This window comes from Tamandua tetradactyla, chromosome 21, assembly GCF_023851605.1.
Source record: "Tamandua tetradactyla isolate mTamTet1 chromosome 21, mTamTet1.pri, whole genome shotgun sequence".
Taxonomy (NCBI): domain Eukaryota; kingdom Metazoa; phylum Chordata; class Mammalia; order Pilosa; family Myrmecophagidae; genus Tamandua; species Tamandua tetradactyla.
Window position 1 is genome coordinate 61,306,414 of NC_135347.1, and position 21,033 is coordinate 61,327,446.

Genomic DNA, 21,033 nt, shown 5'->3' on the forward strand with positions numbered 1-21,033 from the left:
GCTTACTAAAAAGCCACAGTGGTCAGAATAGCAGGGTACTGGCACAAAGACAGAAGAACTGACCAGTGGAATAAAACTGAGAGTACAGAGACTGAGTACCAAATTTATAGAAATTTGATCTTTGATAAGGCCCCTAAATCGACTGAATTGGAATAAACTAGCCTTTTCAATAAATGGGCATGGGAAAACTGGATTTCAATAGCCAAAAGAATGAAAGAGAACCTCTACGTTACACCCTATACAAAAATTAATTCAAAATGAATCAAGGACATAAACCTAAGAGCCAGTACCATAAAATTTCTTTAAAAAATGTACGGAAACATTTTTAAGATCTAGTAATAGGAGGCAGCTTCTTAAACTTTACACTTAAAGCACACACAAGCTGTGAAAGAAAAAATAGGCAAATGGAAACTCCATGTGTCTCAAAGGTCTTTGTTAGAAAGGTGAAGAGGTAGCCAACTCAATGGGAGAAAATATTTAGAAACCACATATCGGATGAAGGCTTGATATCCTGTGTAAATAAAGAAATCATACAGCTCACCAACAAAAGAACAAACAATCCAATTATAAAACAGGCTGAGGAAATAAATAGGCACTTTTCTGAAGAGCAAATACAGATGGCTAAAAAGTACATGAAGAGCTACTCATTCTCATTGAGTATAAGGGGAATGCAAGACAACAATGAGATATACCTCACAACTATAACAATGGCTGCTATTAAACAAACAGGAAACTATAAATGTTGGGAGATATGCGGAGAAATTGCGACACTTATTCTCGCTTAAGCGCCAACTGAGAGATGTAGAAGCTTCTATGAGTATCCTGAAGGAAAATCTTATTTCCTATAGCCGTAGACTTGAGATCTCTGAAAATCAGACTCAGAATCTTATCATTAGAGTAGCAACTTTACAACGTAAACTGAAATCGCAATATTGCATGGTGTCTGCTGTTAAAGTGAGGGCATTGATTGGAAAGGAGTGGGACCCTGAAAAATGGGATGGTGACATATGGATTGATAATGATGTCCAGGGTGAGGTTGAAACCCTAGATCATGCTGAGTCCTCTGTAGATAACCATGTAATAGTCTGTCCTGAGGACAGAGCCGCCCCATCTCCAGTCTGCCTTGAGGAGTTGGCCATCCAACCTCCTCCTGAAGGGATTAGCCCTAGAATGATCAATCCTGTTTCACCAGATGAAACTGCAAATGAACGCCCTGAAGCAAATGCCTTGGAAGATGTTTCTAACTGTTTTCATGACACACCCCCACCACTCCTCATTTCTTCCATACCTATAATTAGACTTAAGTCCCAAAAGGCCCTTAAAGGTGAGGTGCAAAGTATCACACATGAGGAGGTAATTATACTCCAAAAGAACTGTGAGTTTTCCAATTTATACAGACAGAAATCAGGGGAATATGTGTGGCAATGGATTTTAAGGGTGTGGGATAATGGTGGGAGGAATATAAGGCTGGATCAGGCTGAATTTGTTGATATGGGCCCACTAAGCAGTGATTCTGCCTTCAGTGTTACAGTTTGAGGGGTTAGAAAAGGTACTAACGGTTTGTTTGGATGGTTGGTTGAAACATGGATCAAAAGGTGGCTGACATTACCTGAGGTTGAAATGCCAGAACTGACCTGGTATAATGAAGATGAGGTGACCCAGAGGCTTAGAGAGACTGGAATGCTGGAGTGGATTTATCATGTAAAGACTGATCTTACACTCCAGGAATGTCCAGAGGATGCACCTCTTACCAGAACAGCGAGAAACAAATTTGTGAGACTAGCACCATCACCCCTGAAGAGCTCTGTAGTTGCACTTCTCTGTAGGTCAGATATCACTGCAGGAACAGCTGTCACTGAGCTGGAATCCTTAAACACAATGGGGATAAACGGATTCCAAGTTGGCAGAAGCCAGATGGCAGCACTTAATCGCCAAAGATAGGGTATACGTGGCTATTATAACAGACAGCAAACTCAAAGCAGGAGTCAAAATTATATGACTCGCAGAGATTTGAGGCATTGGCTAGTAGATCACAGGGTAACGAGAAATACAATAGATGGGCAGTCTACTAAATTCTTGTTTGAGGTGTATAAACAAAAGAGTTCTAGGTCAACTGAACAGAAGTCTAACCTGAATTACAAACACAAAGAGTCACGGCCCCTTAATCAATTTCCACACTTGAGACAGTTTACAGACCGAGAGCCCCTTGAATGAAGGGGAGGCCAGGTCCCTTTGGGACAGAACCCTGTTATACTGCCACAAATTTATACTGTTAATCTTCCCCCAAGCCTTCCCCAAGGAGAACTATGACATTTTACCAGGGTAACAGTGTTTTGGGGAAAAGGAAATGATCAGATATTTCGGGGATTATTAGACACTGGTTCAGAACTGACTTTAATTCCAGGGGACCCAGAACGTCACTCTGGTCCACCAGTCAGAGTAGGGGCTTATAGAGGCCAGGCGACGAATGGAGTTTTAGCTCAGGTCCGTCTCACAGTGGGTCCAGAGGACCCCCGGACCCATTCTGTTGTTATTTCCCCAGTTCCAGAATGTATAACTGGAATAGACATACTGTGCAACTGACAGAATTCCCACATTGGCTCTCTAACTCATGCAGTGAGGGTTATTACGGTGGGAAAGGCCAAGTGGAAGCCACTAGAACTGCCCCTACCAAGCAAAATAGTAAATCAGAAGCAATACTGGATTCCGGGGGGGATTGCAGAGATTACTGCCACTCGTAAGGACTTGAAGGATACAGGGGTGGTGATTTCCACCACATACCCATTCAACTCTCCTATTTGGCCTGTGCAGAAAACAGATGGGTCTCAGAGGATGACAGTGGATTATCGTAAGCTCAACCAGGTGGTAACTCCAATTGCAGATGCTGTTCCAGATGTGGTATCATTGCTTGAGCAAATCATTACATCCCCTTGTCCTGGTATGCAGCTATTGATCTGGCAAATGCTTTTTTCTCAATAGCTGTTAGTAAGGACCACTAGAAACAGTTTGCTTTCAGCTGGCAAGATCATCAATATACTTTCACTGTCCCACCTCATGGATATATCAACTTTCCTGCCCTATGTCATAATCTTGTCCACAGGGGCCCTGATCATTTCTCCCTCCCACAAGACACCACACTGGTCCATTGTATTGATGATACCATGTTGATTGGACCTAGTGAGGAAGAAGTAGCAAGTACTCTAGACTTATTGGTAAGGCATTTGTGTGTCAGAAGATGGGAGATAAATCCAACAAAAATACAGGGACCTACCACCTCAGTGAAATTTTTGGGTGTTCAGTGGTATGGGGCATGTCGAGATCCCTCTTTTAAGGTGAAGGATAAGTTTCTGCATCTCCCTGCTATGACCAAAAAAGAAGCAGAACGCCTAATTGGTCTCTTTGGATTCTGACAATGACATATTCCTCACTTGGCTGTGCTACTCTGGCCCATTTATCGAGTGACCAGAAAAGCTGCCAATTTTCAGTGGGGACCTGAACAAGAGGAGGTTCTGCGACAGGTCCAGGGTGCTGTACAAGCTGCTCTGCCACTTGGACCTATGTTTCAGCAGATTCAATGGTGCTGGAAGTGTCAGTGGTAAATAGAGATGCTGTTTGGAGCCTTTGGCAGGCACCTATAGGGGAATCACAATGCAGACCCTCAGGATTTGGAGCAAAGCCTTACCATCTGCTGCAGATAACTACTCTCCTTTCGAGAAACAGCTTTTGGCCTGCTACTGGGCCTCAGTAGAGTCTGAATGCTTAACCATGGGCCACCAAGTTACCATGAGACCCGAGTTGCTTATCATGAGCTGGGTGTTGTCTGACCCACCAAGCCATAAAGCTAGGAGTGCGTAGCAGCACTCCATCATAAAGTGGAAATGGTATATACAAGACAGGACCAGAGCAGGTCCTGAAGGCGCAAGTAAGTTACATGAAGAAGTGGCCCAGATGCCCATGGTCTCTACTCCGGACACATTACCCTCTCTTTCCCAAACCAGAGCTGTGGCCTCTTGGGGAGTTCCTTACAGTGAATTGACTGAGGAAGAGAAAACTCGGGCCTGGTTTATAGATGGTTCAGCACGATATGCAGGTATCACCCGAAAGTGGACAGGTACAGCATGGCAAACCCTTTCTGGGGTGTCCTTGAATAACAGTGGTGAGGGAAATCCTCCCAGTGGGCAGAACTTCAAGCAGTGCACCTGGTTGTTCATTTTGTTTGGAAGGAAAACTGGCCAGAGGTGCTTTTGTATACTGACTCATGGGCTGTTGCTAATGGTTTGGCTGGATGGTCAGGGACTTGGAAAGACCATAATTGGAAAATTGGTGACAAAGAGGTCTAGGGAAGAAGTATGTGGATAGATCTAAGTGGGCTAAAAACATGAACATATTTGTATCTCATGTGAATGAGTACCAGAGGGTGACTTCAGCTGCTGTTGAGTGCCCAATCTGCCCGCATCAGAGACCCATACTCAGCCCCCAATATGGAACCATTCCCTGAAATGACTAGCCAGCTACATGGTAGCAGGTTGATCACACTGGACCACTCCCTTCATGAAAGGGGCAGCGATTTGTTCTAACTGGAATAGACATATATTCTGGATATGGGTTTGCTTTCCCTGCACGCAATGCTTCTGCCAAAACTACCATCCGTGGGCTTACAGAATGCTTTATCCACTGTCATGGTATTCCACACAGCATTGCTTCTGGTCAAACACACTTCACAGCAAATGGAGTGTGGGAATGGGCACATGCTCATGGAATTCTCTGGTCTTACACTGTTCCCCATCATCCAGAAGCAGTTGGATTGATAGAATGCTGGAATGGCCTTTTGAAAACTTAATTACAGTGCCAACTAGGTGGCAATACCTTGTAAGACTGGGGCAATGTTCTCCAGGAAGCTGTATATGCTCTGAGCTCTGAATCAGCGTCCACTCTATGATGCCGTTTCTCCCATAGCCCGGATCCATGGGTCCAGGAACCAAGGGGTGGAAATGGGAGTGGTATCACTCACTATTACTCCTAGTGATCAACTAGGAAAATTTCTGCTTCCTGTTCCTGCAACCCTGAGCTTTGCTGGTCTACAGGTTTTAGTTCAAAAGGGGAGTGCTTTCACCAGGAGAAACTGGAATCTAAGACTGCTACCTGGCCACCTTGGGCTACTCATGTCCCTGGATCAACAAGCCAAGAAGGGGATTACATTACTGTCTGGGATGATTGACCCTGACTATCGGGGAAATAGGACTGCACCTACACAATGGAGCTAAAGAAGAGTTTTCTTGGAATATATGAGATCCCCTAGGGTGTCTTTTAGTACTATCATGCCCTGTGATTAAAATCAATGGAAAAGTACATCAGCCCAGTCCAGGTCGGACTACCAATGGGTCTGAAACTTCAGCAATGAAGGTTTGGGTCACCCAACCAGGCAAAGAACCATGGCCTACTGAAGTGCTTGCTGAGGGTAAAGGGAACATGGAATGAGTAGTGGAAAAAGGTAGTGATGAATATGAACCACGTCCACATGATTAGTTACAGAAACAAGGGCTGTAATGCTGTTTTGTTACTGTTGTACTATTTAAATTGTAAGATATCAAGTTTAAGAATGAATGTTACCCAAGGACTTACACCCTATTCTGGAGAGATTTAATGTGTTTCCAGTTATATGAAGGACAGTTGAGTATTGTTAGGTGAAAGAAGAAATCTGTGTTTTATTGTTTTTTATGTAGAAATTTGGTATGGTTTAAGGTGATATGTATAGCTGCTAAGTTGAGAAGGGGTGGACTGTCCTGGTCAGGTTCATGTGTCAACTTGGCCAAGTGGTGGTACCTGTTTATCTGGCTGGGCAAGTGCTGGCCTGTCTGTTGCTATGAGGACATTTCATAGAATTGAATCATGATCACGTCAGCTGCATCCACAGCTGATTCCATCTGTAATCAGCCAAGGGGAGTGTCTTCTTTAATGAGCGATGCTTAATCTAATCACTGGAAGTCTTTTAGGGATTCAGAAATGATAGCTTTTTCCTTCTTGCTTCGGTTGGCAAGCCTCTCCTGTGGCATTCCTCCAGACCCTCCATCGGAATCATTGGCTTCACAGCCTGCCCTGCGGATTTTGGACTCTGCATTCCCACAGTCACGTGAGACACTTTTATACATTTTATATTTGCAAGTGTTCCCAGTTGATTCTGTTTCTCAAGAGAATCCTAATACAGGTTTTATTTCTAAGAACAAGGGAAGCTTTAAGAATTATGATGATGGTGGTGATGACTATTATTATCTTACCCATCAGGAAATTGTCACTCACAGAGGTAAAGTAACTTGCCTACGGGTTCAGAGTGCTTATTAAGTGATAAATCACTTAATAGGATGCTTTTGGTCTCATTTTAAAACAGTGACCCAATACTGGGAATGAATTCCTGATTAATGACCATCAATTTTCACCTAGACTGTTTGAAAGCTATTCCAAAACTGTTTCTACCCGGATTATTTATGGAAAAAGTGTTAGAACTATATATGTATCTAAAAGTTTGAAGGAAACAATAGAAATAGATACATGGAATATGACCATCTTACTTGCTTAATGATTCTATCTTACCTCAGAGGTATATTCTTGACAGTCATCTCTTGAAGTGAGTGAACTTTTTTTGGCAGGAGGAACACAGTCTTTTTCTTCAAGCTTGCAATGAAACCTCTTCCTAGATATAAGATTCAAATCAGCAGAAGGATTTTCAGAATCATCTCCTCCAGAATTAGATAAACACATGGTATCTTGAGCAACTGAAGTTACTGGAAAACTCATACTGTAGAGAAAATAAATATATTTGAATTAGCGAGTTAGAAGTTTCCTAATGAGGTTAAAGGAAGAGTTATTCCCATTAAAATTACCAAAAAAACCCCACTGCAGTACATGTCTACAGCCACAAAAATGCTTGCTTTTAGTTCCATTCATATTTAAAGGCTTGCAACTTAAATTCTACACTGAAATAAATCTGAGGCATATTAACAGCATTTTCCTCAATTGCAGTTAAAACTTTTCATCTAATCTGTCCCTTCCTCATATAAATAGGCTTTAATTTCTAGTGCTATTTGACAGTTAAGCATCTTAACCAATTATTATTAAAATATAACACTTCAATAAATAATTACAATAAGGTTTCAAAATTATAAATATGTTACTTCTATACTATTTTCACAAATTTCTGGAATACATATTTAATAAATTGTTTAAAATATATATTTGCTTGTGAAGCAGCCACATCTTAAAAAGTACCACTTTATGATCCAGACTTTTAGCTAAGTTCTTTCAGCTTTCAAAATACATAAAGAACAGTCCTCATTCAAAAGTATTATACTATCCATTTGAGTGGCATCTTTATCAGATATAAAATCGATCATATTATATTTCTTCTCTAAGTTACTACATGATTACTAATTAATATCTCTACGACAACTGCAAATAATGTCGGTGAATGGCTCGTTCAAGTAGTTTTATTCAATTCAAGTTTCTTCCTTGCAAGGAGTTTAGCTCAGTAATTACCTCATGTCATTCCTTTCTTCCGTGTTCACTGATTTGATCAATATGGGTGCTGGCAGTAAAGAGTCTGGCATTAATTGTGCAGAAGTATCAGAAAATTCTTCTACGGCATTGGTTGGGATTTCCACCAGAGTCAAAATGAATGCTTGCTCATCTTCTCCATCTTGACGTACATTAGCAACTAGATTCACTAATGAAAGTTTAAAAGTTAGTAATGAAAAGGTAAAACATTAAATAAAAACATTAAATTATTTTATTTCTAAAAAGATAGTCTCATGATACTGATCACCAAAACTAAACCCCCAAACACCAAACACCAAAATAAAAGTAATCTCATGATGGAAAAAGATACACTACTGAGATGGCTTATAATTCTGAAAAAACAAAACTGATACATGACATACTTCAAGTTGCTTTTGTCCTTTTTAAAAGTCTACCATAACAGCTTAACAGGAAGTACATGGAACCTTGAGTAGGACATGAGATTTTGTAGGTTTGTCCAGAGTGATGCCCCAATAAATCCCAGAGTGATTTAAACAGTGAATAAAAAAGTATGTGCAAGGTCCTCTTGGGGGAATGGTGAGAAACGGAGAAAATTCAACTACCCCAAGTGGAGAATTCTTGATATTTTCACAAGCAGGAGGAACAACCAAAGCAATAGGCTGAGCCCCCCAATCTTGGGTTTTGTTCAGATGAAACTTAACACCACGAAGGATAGGCTAAGCCTACTTAAACTTAGGCCTAAGAGTCACCCCCAAGAGAACCTCTTTTGCTGCTCAGATGTGGCCTCTCTCTCTCAGCCAACACAAGCAAACTCACTGCCTTCCCCCTCTCTAAGTGGGACATGACTCCCAGGGGTGTGGACCTTCCTGGCAATGTGGGACAGAAATCCTAGAATGAGCTGGAACTCAGCATCAAGGGATTGAGAAAACCTTCTTGACCAAAAGGGCGAAGAGCGAAATGAGACAAAATAAAATGTCAATGGCTGAGAGATTCCAAACAGAGTCAAGAGGTTAGCCTGGAGGTTATTCCTATGCACTAAATAGCTATCGCCTGTGTAGTTAAGGCATAATGGAGAGGCTGGAGGGAACTGCCTGAAAATGCAGGGCTGTGTTGCAGTAGCCATGTTTCTTAAAGATGATTGTATAATGATAAAGCTTTCGCAATGTGACTGTGTGATTGTGAAAACCTTGTGTCTGATGCTTCTTTTATCTACCTTATGGACAGATGAGTAAAACATATGGATTAAAAATAAATAAATAATAGGGGGACAAATGTTAAAATAAATTTAGTAGATTGAAATGCTCGTGATCAATGAAAGGGAGGGGTAAGGGGTATGGTACGTATGAATTTTCTTCTGTTTTCTTTTTTATTTCTTTTTCGAATTGATGCAAATGTTCTAAAAATGATCATGATGATGAATATATAACTATGTGATGAAAAAAGAGAATGATCATATTGTATGTTGATTGGTTTTATTAATAAAAATTTTTTATAATGTGATCAATGAAGCGGAGGGGTAATGGGTATGGGATATATGGATTTACTTGTTTTCTTTTTATTATTTTTCTGAATTGATGCAAATGTTCTAATAATGATCATGATGATAAATATGCAACTATGTGATGATATTGTGACTTACTGATTATATATGTAGAATGGAATGATCACATGGTAAGAATGTTTGTGTTTGTATGTTGGTACATTTAATAAATTAAGTAAATTAAAAAAAAAAGCAACCATAGGTTTTTTTAAAAACCTTGTTGGTATTTTTCCAGTTAAATAGAGTTAACATCACACGATTAGGTTCTATGAGTCTTTAGTGAAGCAGATTATCATACCTGTTAGATCTTGAGGACTGATTACACTCTCTTGTTCAACTTCTGGAGTAGTAGCTGGTATACACTGCCATGAATAATTAAAAAAAAGGAAAAGAATGACGACCAAAAATTAGTTACCAAAGTTTCCTTGTCAATTTTTGATACAGTGAAAAGATATTAATTAAAAATTCAAGCACTTATTTAACCACACATAGCTCTTAAAGTGTTTTGCAGCTTTTAGCTCTGCCAGTAAACTTCTGATTCATGCAAATGAACACATACATGGAAAATAAAGGAATCTTGACTAAATGGTTAAGTATGTGTATTCTATGAAATAATTTTTGAAGTGACAGAATTGGGAGATCCAAACCTTCAACCTTTTCTCTACTCCCATGACATCAGCAATCATACTATTAGTAGGTGACATCTGAATGGAGGCAAACCGATCTCCTTGCCTCCTGGATGCCTCCCTCCTATCTTACACAAGATTGCAAACATCCTCTTTCAATATTGCAATTCTGACTATTATTCTCTTCTGGTTAAAATCTTAACTTTCATTGTAGATTTAACAATGTAATAATTGAGTCAGACAAGGTATCAATGATGCTAAAACTACTGGGTGAAGTTTGCTGAGTTGCATCTGAGACTTTTTTTCGTCCCATTTTAACCAATTTTAACATACAATTCTGTGACCATACATTGGCAATGTTATGTAACTCTCACCATGATCTATTTCAGGAACATTTTCATCATCTCAAACAGAAACTCATACCTATTAAGCAATAATGCCTCATTTCCCTTCCTCTCAGTCCCTGGTAGCCACTATTAAGCCTTCTGTGTCTAAGAATTGGCTTATTTTAAGTACTTCATATAAGAAAAATCATACAGTATTTGTCTTTCTGTATCTCGCTTATTTCACCTAACACGATTTCTTCCATGTTCATCCATGTTGTAACATGTATTAGAACTCCATTCTTTTCATGGTTGAATAATATTCCACTGTGATTATACATACATACATTCATTTATATGGGTGCTGTGGGAGGTTCAATGGTAGAATATCTGTGTGTGGATATATATATACGCACACATATATATCTACATAAAACATCATATTTACCCATTCATTTGCTGATGGACACTTGGGTTGCTTCTATGTTTTGGCTATTGTAAATAATACTGCTATGAATATTGGTAAAAAAAAATCTGTTTTCCTACTTTCAATTTTTTATACATATATAAACTTAGAAGTGAGATTGCTGGGGTCATATGGTGACTCTCTGAGGAACTTCACCAAACTGTTTTCCCTAGTGGGTACAACAAAAAAATACTTATTAATATAAATTAGAAAAGATGCCTTTATAATGGAGAAATCTGGCAGGCACTACCCTTGTCAACTGATCAGTCAGCACTTCCAATCATGTGACAAACTATCATTATGTGCCTCCTGCTGTGATGCAAAAGGAAGGGCACAGTAACATCTATGTGATAATCTTGCCAAAAATTATAATCTGAATCTAATAACCAGGACACAATTTAAAAATCCAGATTATGGCTGCCCTGGACAGATGTAAAGCTATAATGGACATGTTCAGGACAACTGGGGAAATTTGAACAGAAACTCTCTTTATTATATAGTATTATTGAACCAATGTTACATTTCTTAAGCGTGATATTCTGTGTTTCTGTAGGACAATGTTTTTGTTCTTATGAGGTACAGGCTGGAGCATTTACAATTGAAGGATCATTTATGCAAGCTATTTACAAATGGTTTAGTTTTTTAAAACTTTATTTCTGTGAAGATAAAGAGCAAGGGAAAGCATATGTGGCAAAATGTTAAACAACTAATGACTTCAAGTAAAGGGTACATGGGGGTTCTCTGTACTATTTTTGCAACTTCTCATTAAAATATGAAGTTATTTAAAAATAAAAATGTTGCACAGGGGTGGGGAGGGATCTCATCACTTGGAGGTGATCCCTCAAGCAAGTCACAAAAATTCTTTAATGGTCTGTTCTCAGGCTACCTTTCTAACTTCATCTCTAACCATTTTCTTCTATTATATTCTACTCATAATTACTTAGTTTCCTGAACATGTCATGCTGATTCACACCTTTTCTTTATGCACGTTCCCTTGCATGTCTGTCTGTGTGTGTGTGTGTGTGTATACATAAAACATAGCTAACTCATACTTGTTTTTCATGATCGGGGAGATTCTCAATCCTGGCTGCACATTAGAAGCACATGGGGAGTTTTTAAAAAGTGTTTATGTCTGGATCCCATTCCTAGAAACTGATTTAATTGGCCTGAGCTGAGGACCATTCTTATAGAATCTTGTGCAAATACCAAAGCATCTAGCAAACTGAGTTTAACTATTCATTTACTCATCTGTCTCCCACAACCTTGTACAGTGACAGATACGTAGTAGTTAGCATTTTAAGTGCGCTATGTGAATGAATACCTTGAGATCCAGGAGCTAGGAAGCAAGAGGTGAATTCTCTGTGTACAAACATTACTTATTATTTTTTTACACAAAACCAGGTATTAGCTGTTTTATCTATATGATCCAGAGACCAAAAATACACTCAATTAAAATTCTATTACAATACATTCTTGCAAAAGCAAAACTAAAGGGAGAATGAACAGATCAATGGTGACAGAGACTGGGGACGGAGAGGAGTTGACTCCAAAAGGACAAAGGAATATTTGAGATGATGGAACTGTTCATATATTGATTTTCGTGATGGTTACAGCAGTGTGTGTGTGTTTGTCAAAATGTATAGAACTATATACTAAAAAGGGTGAAGTGCACTGTATTTAAATTATATCTTAATTTTTTTTTTTAAATAGGGAAAAACACCTGGCTACTCCCTGTTATATCTTACAATCCTTTACCTCTGGCACGTGAAGTGTAAGCACACTGTCTCCATTGGGGTCCTTTTTCAAGGGTTCTTCACTAGTACCCTCACTGAGACCACTATTTGAACCAAGTGTGTAGGGCCCTTTCTCAGAGGAAACTACTGGAACAACCGACACTATGTGAACTTCTTGAGATCCCTCTTCTTGATCATCATTTCTGAAACAGAGTTGTGTTTGAATTTGAAACCAGGCATACAATAAATACATTTTTTTGAGCAAAGTACTTCAAAGATCATTTAACTCAATGGTTTTCAAACTTTTTAAAAATGTATATAATACAAGAGAACCCCCTTTTAAGTAAAATTCTTACAGGAATAGTTAAAACAGAATATAAACCAAATCCCAGAAGCTCTTCCCTCTTTTACCTTTCAATTAGGTTTGCTTCTTGAGATAAACTGGTCCCTTTGATATCGTGTACACATGTCAGTTTGCTCTGATCCTTACTCTCTGCTGCTACAACTGATCCAAGGTGTTTCTCTTCCAATTCTGTTCCTTCGGAAGCATTTATCTCAGTTTCTTAAAAAAAAACATTTAAGTTGTGGTTCAAATTAGTACCGCTAAAATCTCCAGAACAGAAACATTCTCTCTTAAAACATATACACTACATAATGGCTCTCCCAAACTTATCTCAAACGCAAGTTTTTTCACACAGCAGGATTCTAACCAATGAATTTTTGAACAATATAAGAGACTATTAATGAATCCTGCATTGCACAAATTTCACTCCTAGCTACTGCAGCAATTATATTCCTACTTTGTGGTAAGATCATTATAATTTAGAAAAACAAATATAAAAAGAGGTTTAGAGATGGGTACACATGAGGCCTGGCTAATTTCACCTGGGGAAAGAAGGGAAGTTGCTGCTAAGAATAATGTCACAAAAATAATGACTTTGATATATATAGGGCAACCCTGAGCCTGCACACCGAGAGAGCTTTTAAGTTACTACTCAAGCCAGCAAAATAATTACGCTGCATATGATTTAACTAAGTGCATAGGTATACTGTACCATAGAGGGTGCTGCTAGAAAGGAAATCCCAGAAGCCAGGAACCTCAAAACAGGGAAAAGATGATGTTAATGATCTAGATCTTCTCGTTAAGAATTCAGTACAATCTAGGCAGCCTGCTATTTACACTTCTTTATCTAACCTATTAACTTAAGGGATTGGGGCCTTGACAGGAGGGGAAGAGGAGGAAGTAGGAGTAGAAGTTAACATGCACATCAAAATATAATGAAGACAAAACAAAACAAACAAAATACAATGAAGACATTAAAAAATGAAATAGAGCTCTTCGTGATCACAGGAAAAAATTTTCAATATATTGTTTTAAAAACAGAAGGAGCTAATAATATATAGAGAATTCTCCCAACTCAATAATAAAAGACAAATAACCCAATTAAAAAATGAACAGAGAGATGAGAAGACAGTTCTCCAAAGATACAAAAATAACACACGAAAAGAAACATAACATTGTTAGTCATCAGAGAAATGCAAATCCAAACCACTAGAGATGCCACCTAAAAACCACTAGGATGGCTATAATTTAAAAACAAACAAACAAACAACACAGAAAATAACAGGTGTTGAAAAGAATATGGAGAAACTGGAAGACTTGGACACTGCTGATGGAAATAAAATAGTGCAGCCACTGCGGAAAACAGTCTGACAATTTGTCAAAAGGGTGAACACAAAATTACCAACCATAACCCAGCAATTCCACTAGTAGGAGGAATGAAAATCTATGTCCGCATAAACATTTGTACACCAGTGTTCACAGCAGCATTATTCATAATACTTAAAAAAAAACAGAAATAACCGAAAGTCCATCAACTGATGAATGAACCAATAAAAATGTAGAATATCCATGCAATGGAATATTATTCAGTCATAAAAAGAAAGGAAGTTCTGATAAATGCTACAGCATCATGAACCTTGAAAACATTATGCTAAATGAAAGAAGTGGGTCACAAAAGGCCACATATTGTATGATTCCATTTATATGAAATGTCCAGAATAGGGAAAAATAGAGACAAAAAGTAGATCAGTGGTTGCCTAGGGCTTGTGTTGGAGGGGAATGGAGAGTGACTGCTAATAGTACTGGGTTTCTTCCTGAGTGATGAAACTATTCTAAAGTTGACTGGGGTGATACAACTTGGGGATATACTAAACACCACCAAATGATAATACTGCAAATGTATAAACTGTATGGTATCAGTTATATCTCAGTTTACCTGTTAGTAAAAAAAAGAATGTGCTGAGGAATATAAACTGTATAGTATGCAAGCATTTTTGTTCTTTCTGAAAGGAAAACATATATGTAAATATACACTACTGAGTATTTCATTTGAGATTCTAACGCAATTTCATATGTCCACGTAATCTTGTAATTTTTGTAAGGGAACAAAATTTACCCCTTTGAATTTCTACTTCTTCCTCTTTGGTTACAAACAAACTGGGGACTTCCTGATGAGCACCAAGCCTGTTGGTCCCTCGAATCGTCTTAAGATTTGGCTTAGGCTTGGAAAATCTACTTCTTAGTCTCAAATTATTGGTCACTTTTGAAGTTGTGTTCCTAGAAAAAGAGACACAGGAAGAGAGAAATTTATCAGTCATCTAAGAATATTCTCTCTCTCTTTCCAGCAGTAATACATTCTAACACTGATACATTTAATGTGCCACACTGTCTTCCAGCATTAATTTTTTAATGCTGAAATTACAAGGTAGTATAACTTTACCAAAGGTCTTAAGCAGAAAAGAAAATATGGGCCATGTTTGTAGTGTAAAAGAGACACTACATCTACATAAAACCACTTCATTACAGCTTCAAGGAGATGCTTACTGTTGTAATTTAACATGCAAACCATTAAACTAAAATCAAAACCAGCCAATCCTAACTTGAAAGGGTGAGAAATTAGCATTGCTAGTTTGTATTTATCTGAGCACTTCCCAAAGCTATCAGCTAAACTGAAGGTCAGTTTAATTGTATTTATTAATTGAATACTATAATTTACATTTTTTTTAGTAAAGTTCAAAAGAAATAATAATTTAATAAAACAAAACCAACCTGGTTGATGCAGCATTTCTCTTTACTTTCTCCATTAAACCAATATTTTTTCTAGTAATTTGTTCTTCCAATACAATCTTGTTTTCTTCTAATGATGCAGGAGATGTACAAATGGCAGGTGAAGAAAACTCCTGACATTCATGAACAATTTCGCCTTTTACATTATCTGGCCTAGAAGGAATATGGCTTTTATCCTTTGAATGAAGATCAGGAAGTACACGTAATCCTATTGCACAAAAAAATAGAAAATTAAAATAGAATAAATACTTTCAATAAAATAGATGTTCAAATAAAATAATTTCTTCAACTTTTAGTAATTTTTAAATTCCATACTATAATGAAAATTTGCTCCTTGTGGCTCCAATTTAAATTTATGATCTTGTTTTTCATGCCAGGGATTTAACCTGACTTTTATTATGGAAACATTGTTATTATAAATAAAAATGAGTTTTTTGTTATTTTAAGTAACTATATAACCGCAGATGGATTTCAAGATGGAGTATCTTCATTTAAAATTTCTTAAACCTGAATTTTATGTTCTTGAGATTTGTGACAGGCTCCAGCGCAATACTCTGCCTTTCAGACAGGAATCCTATAGTGAACACAAATCACAGACTTTGCTAATAAATATATAGTCATGGGCCTGAAAGTCCTAAAACGAATGTCAGGCCTCTCATCACTAGTCAAAATAAATATCTGCCAAAAATTCACTTAGGATAATTATCTATTTAATGTACTTAAACTAAGATACATAGATAGTAAAGACGATAGCAACTTTACAGGTTCCGCTAGTACATTAAAAATCTCATTTCACATATCTTTTGGCTCCGTTCAAACTATCACAGCAGTTAAATTATCTCACTGAGTGACTAACTGCTGTTGTCCCTTCAAGACTATACTTGACTGTTATGTAATTGAAAAGACCCAAAGCCACAGCTCCTTTGCTAAAGAAACAAGGTGATCAGGGATCAATGAACTTGATTAACTAAAGACTATCTTTGATAAAGGTAGAGGAATTACTATGTTAACTATTCCAAGAACAGTGACGATTCTCAATAAACCAAGTGCACAGTCTTGAAGTGGTTGCCACTAAACCTAAAGATATTAAATAAGTTAATAGATGGATCACTGCACATATATTAGTTTTTCTGAAAAACAAAAGTGATAGCAGCTTCAAATTTTAAAAGGCTGGTATTCACTTATTACTCAAATGTAGCTATAATTTGTTAAAAGTTAGATAATAATGGTGGTTTTTTGCAGGACATATCATTCATTCTTACCATCACCCTGTTCCGTATTGATCTCTGACTGCAACACCAGATCCCCCATTGTAAGTAAAGCTATGGCAGCTTCAGTGCTTCCATCGTTGGTACCTTGTGAGAAAATACTACAACCTTAAAACAGAAGAATGAATCTGGAATTTAAATTTTCTAAATTAAAAAGATTTTTAATACAAGTGTTTATCTTCTAGTGGTAGGTTTTAATATATTCCCTACCATTATTCCCTTCTAGGGTAATATGTTTCAGGTTATATAAACTTTTTTATATTTGTTACACATAACAAATTAAAAAATCATCCATTGTTGGCTTTTACTCACTGAAAATGCCTCCTCGTCTCCCCACTAAGTAAAGTGAATATGTTCAAAGAAAATAGACTCACTCCAAAAAATACTTCTTTACTAAACATTTAGCTCTTAACTCCCTTCTAAAATAACATCCCAAGAATCCAAGTTTTCCCTAGAAATAAATATACTCAACAGCTGATTTTGTTCAACTCTCCAGCATTCTGACTCATTTATTAACTACACCCACTACTGAATCATTGTGCTAGTATTAAAGAAGCAGTTTTAGTAGTTTCCTAGTTAAGAGTCACCTGTTTCATCTTGGGTTTGTTCTCCTGTGGTCACATCCTAAAAAAGGGAATACGTAACATCGTAAGTATTTTCCCAACCATATCTTTTATATCTCAAATAGCACTGTATTTTACAGGTCCTTTTACACCTTTCACTACAATACTGAAAATTGTTTTCTTTTCAGATTTTATGATTATTCATTCAACTTCATATACAATATTGTGAACATAATTAACACCACTGAATTGTATTCCTAAAAGTTGTTAAATGGGAAATTTTATGTTGTATATATACTACCACAATACAATTTTAAAAAAATCATAGGCAAGAAGAGAAATAAGCTTTAAAGGCAAATTATTTTGTCTCTCACTCATTTTTTATCTTTTCCTTGTATAATATGCAAATTTTAAGTCTGATCATATTGTTACATACATCTACCAGTCTTTCTTTACTTCTTCACTTTCATAACCCTTCAACTAGTCATATCTGCTGCTAACTCAAGTCATCCCCTACTGCTTAGGAGAGGGGAAATCAACTTCACTAAAATAATCCAATCCCTCAGTGAACAAATTTACAAATAAAGTCAAGGCAGTTGTAATGATAAATGCACAGCTATATTATGGTATTATGTACCACTGATTATATACTTTGGGTGATTACATATATATATCAATAAAGAAAAAAAAGTCAAGACAGACAGGGACTAGTACTCAGAACTGCTATATTAGCTACAATGTATGATTTCCAAGAAAACATTAGGAGGCATACAAAGAAACAGGAAAGAATGGCCATATACCAGGAAAAGAAGCAAGCAAAAAAAATAGCCTGTGAAAGTGACCTGATGGATTTAACAGAAAAAAATATTTCAAAGCAGCTATAGTAGTCATGTTTATAAAACCAGTGAAAACATCAGTATGATGATAATGCTGCATCAAACAGAAAATGTCAATGAGAAGGAAGAGGTGGAGGAGGAAGAGGAGAAGGAAATTTCTGGGGATAAAAAAGTACAACAACGGAAATTTTAAAAAAATCCCCAACGTGGCTCAACAGGAGATTTGAACTGGCAGTATTAAGAATAAGAACTTGAGACTTCCAGAGAAGATGGCGGCTTAGTAAGACACGCGGATCTTAGTTTCTCCTCCAGAGCAGCTACTAGGGGAGTAGAAACGATACAGAACAGCCCCCAAAGCCACGACAGAGATAAAAAAGACAGCGTACCCCATCCTGGAACGGCTGGCTGGCTGAGAGAACCCGCTCTGGTGAGATCGCCAAGGGGCGCGGGCTTCACCGGGCGGGTGGCAAGCGGCCAGTCACTCCCTTCCCCCTTCCCGGGTTGGCTGGGAGAATTGGACAGGTGGTCCCCTCAAACCGCGGCGGCTGGCGTCCACACCACACGCGGCCCCCCGGACCAACTGAGAGAATTGGATCGGAAATCCCCAGGCCACGGAGAACGGTGACGGGGGGGGCCCCTTCCAAACCCGTGACTCCCTGGGAACGGTGCACTTTCCCGGGCGGGCCGCTGCGGCTGGCGTCCTCCCGCCATGCTTGGCGCCCCGGGCCGACTAGGAAATTCGGACGGGCGCTTTCCCGGGCTGCGGCGGCCAGCAACCCTCCCCGCGTTCGGACCCCGGGCCGGCTGGCACTCTTCCAAGCCGCTTCGGCTAGCGAACCTCCCGGACGGCGAGAGTTTTCCAAAGTTAAAGGACCCACAGCACCTTTTACTGGTGGGACCTGCAGACAAACGTGTGCCACGAGCACCACCTACTGGGTAAGATAAGAAAAACAGAACCCAGAGATTTCACAGAAAAATCTTCCAAACTTTTGGATCCAACACCCAGGGAAATCTGTCTAAATGCGCAGACGCCAGCAGAAGATAACGGATCACGCTCCAAAACTTGAAAATATGGCCCAGTCAAAGGAACAAACCAATAGTTCAAATGAGATACAGGAGCTGAGACAACTAATGCTGAATATACGAACAGAAATGGAAAACCTCTTCAAAAATGAAATCGATAAATTGAGGGAGGACATGAAGAAGACATGGGCTGAACAAAAAGAAGAAATAGAAAAACTGAAAAAACAAATCACAGAACTTATGGAAGTGAAGGACAAAGTAGAAAAGATGGAAAAAACAATGGATACCTACAATGATAGACTCAAAGAGACAGAAGATAGAATTAGTGATTTGGAGGATGGAACATCTGAATTCCAAAAACAAACAGAAATTATCGGGAAAAGAATGGAAAAATTTGAACAGGGTATCAGGGAACTCAAGGACAATATGAAGCGCACAAATATACGTGTTGTGGGTGTCCCAGAAGGAGAAGAGGAGGGAAAAGGAGGAGAAAAACTAATGGAAGAAATTATCACTGAAAATTTCCCAACTCTTATGAAAGACCTAAAATTACAGATTCAAGAAGTGCAGTGCACCCCAAAGAGATTAGACCCAAATAGGCGTTCTCCAAGACACTTACTAGTTAGGATGTCAGAGGTCAAAGAGAAAGAGAGGATCTTGAAAGCAGCAAGAGAAAAACAATCCATCACATACAAGGGAAACCCAATAAGACTATGTGTAGATTTCTCAGCAGAAACCATGGAGGCTAGAAGACAGTGGGATGATATATTTAAGTTACTAAAAGAGAAAAACTGCCAACCAAGACTCCTATATCCAGCAAAATTGTCCTTCAAAAATGAGGGAGAAATTAAAACATTCTCAGACAAAACGTCACTGAGAGAATTTGTGACCAAGAGACCAGCTCTGCAAGAAATACTAAAGGGAGCACTAGAGTCAGATACGAAAAGACAGAAGAGAGAGGTATGGAGAAGAGTATAGAAAGAAGGAAAGTCAGATATGATATATATAATACAAAAGGTAAAATGGTAGAGGAAAATATTATCCAAACAGTAATAACACTAAATGTTAATGGACTGAATTCCCCAATCAAAAGACATAGACTGGCAGAATGGATTAAAAAACAGGATCCTTCTATATGCTGTCTACAGGAAACACATCTTAGACCCAAAGATAAACATAGGTTGAAAGTGAAAGGTTGGGAAAAGATATTTCATGCAAATAACAACCAGAAAAGAGCAGGAGTGGCTATACTAATATCCAACAAGTTAGACTTCAAATGTAAACAGTTAAAAGAGACAAAGAAGGACACTATATACTAATAAAAGGAACAATTAAACAAGAAGACATAACAATCATAAATATTTACGCACCGAACCAGAATGCCCCAAAATACGTGAGGAATACACTGCAAACACTGAAAAGGGAAATAGACACAAATACCATAATAGTTGGAGACTTCAATTCCCTACTCTCATCAACGGACAGAACATCTAGACAGAGGATCAATAAAGAAATAGAGAATCTGAATATTACTATCAATGAGCTAGACTTAACAGACATTTATAGGACATTACATCCCACAACAGCAGGATACAACTTTTTCTCAAGTGCTCATGGATCATTCTCAAAGACAGACCATATGCTGGGTCACAAAGCAAGTCTTAAATTTAAAAAGATTGAAATCATACACAACACTTTTTCGGATCATAAAGGAATGAAGTTGGAAATCAATAATAGGCGGAGTGCCAGAAAATTCACAAACACGTGGAGGCTCAACAACACACTCTTAAACAACGAGTGGGTCAAAGAAGAAATTGCAAGAGAAATTAGTAAATACCTCGAGGCGAATGAAAATGAAAACACAACATATCAAAACATACGGGATGCAGTAAAGGCAGTGCTAAGAGGGAAATTTATTGCCCTAAATGCCTATATCAGAAAAGAAGAAAAGGCGAAAATGCAGGAATTAACTGTTCACTTGGAAGAACTGGAGAA

General features: G+C 38.1%; 1 protein-coding gene across 4 annotated transcripts in view; it reads right to left on the minus strand.

The window, feature by feature from the left end:
* The window catches only part of BDP1 (BDP1 general transcription factor IIIB subunit), a 146,273-nt gene that overhangs the window by 11,939 nt on the left and 113,301 nt on the right, over positions 1-21,033 (minus strand). For 3 of the 4 annotated variants that reach the window (XM_077139520.1, XM_077139518.1, XM_077139517.1), the window contains 9 exons: positions 17,204-17,240; positions 16,611-16,724; positions 15,331-15,556; positions 14,678-14,838; positions 12,630-12,780; positions 12,241-12,421; positions 9,369-9,432; positions 7,531-7,717; positions 6,589-6,793 (listed from right to left, as the gene is read on the minus strand). In XM_077139520.1, coding sequence (XP_076995635.1) covers positions 6,589-6,793; positions 7,531-7,717; positions 9,369-9,432; positions 12,241-12,421; positions 12,630-12,780; positions 14,678-14,838; positions 15,331-15,556; positions 16,611-16,724; positions 17,204-17,240 — 1,326 coding nt within the window. The remainder of the gene's footprint in view (positions 1-6,588; positions 6,794-7,530; positions 7,718-9,368; positions 9,433-12,240; positions 12,422-12,629; positions 12,781-14,677; positions 14,839-15,330; positions 15,557-16,610; positions 16,725-17,203; positions 17,241-21,033) is intronic. The other variant, XM_077139519.1, reaches the window with a different exon arrangement.